General features: G+C 34.1%; 1 protein-coding gene across 1 annotated transcript; it reads right to left on the minus strand.

The window, feature by feature from the left end:
• Nucleotides 1-6: 6 nt before the first annotated feature.
• On the minus strand, nucleotides 7-4378 carry AK6 (adenylate kinase 6). The gene is made up of 5 exons (XM_058168873.1): nucleotides 3990-4378; nucleotides 3017-3109; nucleotides 2444-2502; nucleotides 2207-2352; nucleotides 7-2074 (listed from the first exon to the last, which is right to left on the minus strand). Exons 1-5 carry the CDS (start codon nucleotides 4015-4017, stop codon nucleotides 1885-1887), a joined length of 516 nt encoding a protein of 171 aa, XP_058024856.1. The 5' UTR covers nucleotides 4018-4378; the 3' UTR covers nucleotides 7-1884.
• Between the last annotated feature and the right edge of the window lie 41 nt (nucleotides 4379-4419).

Here is a 4419-nt window from a genome sequence, read left to right on the forward strand (position 1 = left end):
TAAATCTTTGCCTTTTGTGTCTTTATTTTCAAAAAACATATTTAAATCTTTGTTAATTACATACAGAAAAAAGTAATACGAAAGAATGTAAGAATTATTTTGAAAATAATCTATATAATACAGTACCAAATAACAAAAGCATGATCCAAATTGTCGACTGCTCAAAACATTATTTGCTAAATACTGCAATATTTGTAATAATCAAAGCCAAGGTTCCAAGAATCACTATGCTTAATATACAGAAGGTAAATTAAATCTTGCAATTAATTGGCCAAGCATCTGCCTTTCAGATAGCATGAACACAACACCTAACAGAAGTGACTATTTTCAATCAGTTCAGTTGCAATCTAAAAATATTTAATGTTTAATTAATGGTAACTTTGTCTGAGAACTTGTTTCAGACAAATGAAGTACAGCAATACACTAGGCAATTTATGCTTCTTTATGAGACTTTGAAAAATATTTTTTCAGGTAGTATTCATTTAGCGATCACAATTGGAATCAACAACTCAGTCATTAAGTGAAACAGTCAAAAGTGAAACTACTACTATGCTTATCATCTTACTTCAGCTTTGGTTTGATTTATAGACCTGTGAAGGTTGTAAGTATAAGAACTGGTCGTGGTTACTGTTTAATCATAATCATAACTGCAGTAGCTAAATGACGACTACCTACACTATAAGAATACTGTAAAGAAATATTATTGATCCAGTTCAGGAATGGAGAAGGAAATATGTGTGACCCTATTTTAAATCCATCTCATGTTGATTAAATTTAATGGGATTGGTAATCATTTTCAGACTGTAACCAAAATAGAAAACTGAAGGCAATTGTGCTTCTAATCAAGTCATTTCATTAATAGTACAAGAGGCATAAGAGTCTATATCCCCAAACTCCTCCTACACAATCAAACTCTCCTTTGGATCTTGCATGGGAAAGAGAAGAGAATCTGAATATGATCTTCTGGATGAAATCCAATGATATATGATTAGGACTAAAGTCATAATTTATCGATATATTTAATATCAAATTTGGGAGCTGCTAAGAAAAATGTATATACTTTAAGTACCTTATATAGGCATTTTTTACATGAAAAAATTCACTTTCTGCACTGTTCTTGTCTTTTCACTATAACTTCACTTTTTATTAAGTTACTGAATATTTAGAAAAAAATAGGATAATAAATTCTGGTAATATTTATTATGAACCACGCTATATGATATGATACAAGCAATAGAATCAGACGGTTCTTGGATCACTGTAGTCATGGCCACATGTAACCTATTTACTTGTTTCAAAAATCTTGCAAAATGCCATCAGCATTTATTCAGAGAGAGATGAGTTCATGAGTTTAGAGGATGCCTTCTAAACTGAACAAAAGCTGAGTAAAAAGTAGTTTAACTAAACAGCAACAAATCTTATAAATAACAAATATACAGATACAAATTTGCCAGGGTATTTACAGCATGTTAATAAATTAATAACTAAAATTATGTTCATATATTAAATTGCATGGTCCCACATTTAGAACTGAATTACAGAAGATCCACTGCATTAATAAAACTTTGTATACAAATAAGATTTTGGCAGCCATATTAACAGGGAACTATTATTTTTCATCTTTTCAAATATTTTTATTATTGGATATTGGACACCCAATTTAGTATAATTTCAGATTTTTAAATTTAAATTCTTTAAATTTAGATTTTTTTAAATTCTTAAAGGGTTAAATTTTTAACCCTTTAATGTCTGATACCTGCTTTCATAGATTCTAAAGAACACAGCATAAAATAGAAAATTCAGTGGCCTCGTTAATTTTCACCTTGAATGAAGGAACTATTAGAACAACTTCTATTTATCACTAAAATATGATTTTTTCAAAAATCAGTTGTTGTCTTTTATCCACTGTTCAACCCACTGTATAATTTGATCTAAATTCCGCTCCATATCTTCTGGAGTATTACTAGACAACTGATGTACAATTTCTTCTTTATAGGATGACATAGCTTCTTCATAAATTGTCTGAAAGATTTCACACTGAATATTGTCTTGAAGCTTTTTTCCTTTGTAACCTCTAGAAAAATATAAAAACAATGTGAAACATTTAAATTATTTAGGTAAAAATATTAAAATTTGATATTATGCATTAATAAGGTTTTTTTTAAACTGAAACTTAACTTTATTTAGTTTTGTGTCACTGACCTACCTGTTTTCTAATCTGTTGTACAAAAAAGAGTTTTCAGTGCGAAGCACAAATACTATGTTAAACCAGCGTTCAGGAAAGAAGTCACAGCTATGATAATCAACTATGACACCTCCATCCTTCATCTTATCTTCCATTTCATCAATAACCTATATTAGGAAATAATGCAAAGAAAACTAAACAATGGATTCTTAGTTACAAAAATTGAATAATGAAATTCATATTTCAGTTTAAACTCACTCTGTCTTCATCTAATATTGGGCATTCGTATTCTTCATCAAAACCTTCATACAGTTCCCCTGATTAAAAAAATGGAAACCTGTTATTAATTTATAAGTAACTATATTTATTTAGACAACTTATTCTCAGAAATCTCATACTGTTAGTATGTTCTAAATGACTGTTTTTCAAACTTGGCAACTTCATGAGGTCTTCCCCAGCCACAATCAAATCATTTCAATTACAAAAGTCAACTATTTAGACAATGAATTTCTCATTATTGCTCTGGAATTATAGAAGACCTTCCCTTCATCTATTAGATAGCATCCACTTGGTTTTTGGGAAAAGAATTATTTCTTCAGCTTGATTTTTTTCCACTGATCATACAGTTGATTTTCATATTTGCTTTTTCTCTCATTTGTTGTACAAAATTCCACTTTAGAGATGCTTCTGGAATGTCAATATTAAAATATATAAACTAATTATAGATGTCATTTGTATTAAATTATATATAACATGCATCCATGTACATCAAAAAAATTGGGATATAAATTTTAATAAAATGGTAGCTACTGTGAAAAATTTAAAAATTACCTTCTTTAGCCATATCCCCCACATTAATGTATGTAAAATCTGTTCTCAGGGCTATCTCTTTGCCTAGTGTAGTTTTCCCAACACCAGGTGTCCCTACAGAAAAAACAAGGCATAAAGAAACAATCAGGAAAGTACTGTAATAAATATTAATATATAATAAGTTTCCATTGCAAAATTGACCTGAAAGACTAAACAAAGTATTTATGGCAACCGGTGCATCTTTGCTTCTAAGAATGTGATCACTTTAGTCCTAGCATATACAAAGATACATGCATAGGTGCACACAAACACATGCACACAAACACATATTCGAGAACAAGTGCTTATTTAATATAAGCCTGGCCTTCACATGCAAGAGGTGCTAATGTTTATGGAGTAACACAACCACTTCCAACTGAAAGTAGGTAATCGCATTTTCAAATGCTTCTATTTGTTAAATTTAACGCAATAAAAACAACAACACGAAAGGGTAATTTTACCTGATGTTCTTGAGAGTAAAAGAGCGACGCATTCAAAATGCGGGGAAACCTGAAAGCAAAATTAGCTTACTTTAGCTAATTTTGCTTTCAGGTTTCCCCACGTTTTAAATGAAAATCTCCGATTCAGTCTCATGCCAGGATAGTAACACAGATCCCCAATGGTGCCGCGATCAAAATCGATGATGGGACAGCAAATGTTTGCTATGCATTATGCTGTTTGCCTACCAGCATTACCCAAAGCAAATGAAGCTAACTTTCGCTATCCCGTCATCGATTTTGATCGCGGCAGCATTGGGGATCCGTGTTACTATCCTGGCATGAGACAGAATGAGATTTGTTGACGCTCTTTCAAACTCCCCATTTTTTCCCCTTCCTTTTGGAAAGCGCGACTGCGCTCGATCTAAAGCTATACTAACCCGAACAACCTCCCGTTGTTTTTCTCCTGTTTACGGACCCTTTCGCTGTTTGTTTGTTTCCCCCCCCCCACCTTTTACCTGTGAGTAAAATGTTAGGCCTCTTCATAGCCGCTCTATTGCTCCTACGGCCACTTTCCAAGTTGCCATCAAGAAGCCACGTGCAGCAGTTCGCGGGGACCTGAGCCGTCCTACTCGGATGGCAGCGGACTAAGACGTCAGACGGGCCCGCCTTCCTCTCTTGAGGGCCAACGGTGGGTAGAAAAGCGCCGACTGGTGAAGCCTTGTAGGGTTTTTGTTTTGTTTTCTTTTCCACCCGGAAGCTTTCTCGGTCATATTTACTCCTTCTCGCAGGGCCTGACTAAAAGCGGGAGAGGCGACGAAGCAGGGGCCGCATTAAGGCGCTCGGCGGACAGCTAAGCGCCGAAGAGCATGAAAGGCCCCAATCGGCATGGAGCTGGCCTGATGAGAGAGGGTAGGGAGAAAGAGGGGAGTGTGAAGGGCTGGGTGT

The sequence above is a fragment of the Ahaetulla prasina genome, chromosome 2, assembly GCF_028640845.1.
Source record: "Ahaetulla prasina isolate Xishuangbanna chromosome 2, ASM2864084v1, whole genome shotgun sequence".
In the NCBI taxonomy this organism is placed as follows: Eukaryota; Metazoa; Chordata; class Lepidosauria; order Squamata; family Colubridae; genus Ahaetulla; species Ahaetulla prasina.

Excerpts from the sequence above, each read along its gene's own strand:
- AK6 (XM_058168873.1), bottom strand. The coding sequence starts at position 4,017 with ATGAAGAGGCCTAACATTTTACTCACAG. Across the intron at positions 2,503-3,016 it reads GGGGGATATGGCTAAAGAAG|GGGAACTGTATGAAGGTTTT; the intron begins GTAATTTTTAAA and ends TTTTTTAATCAG. Across the intron at positions 2,353-2,443 it reads CAATATTAGATGAAGACAGA|GTTATTGATGAAATGGAAGA; the intron begins GTGAGTTTAAAC and ends TTCCTAATATAG.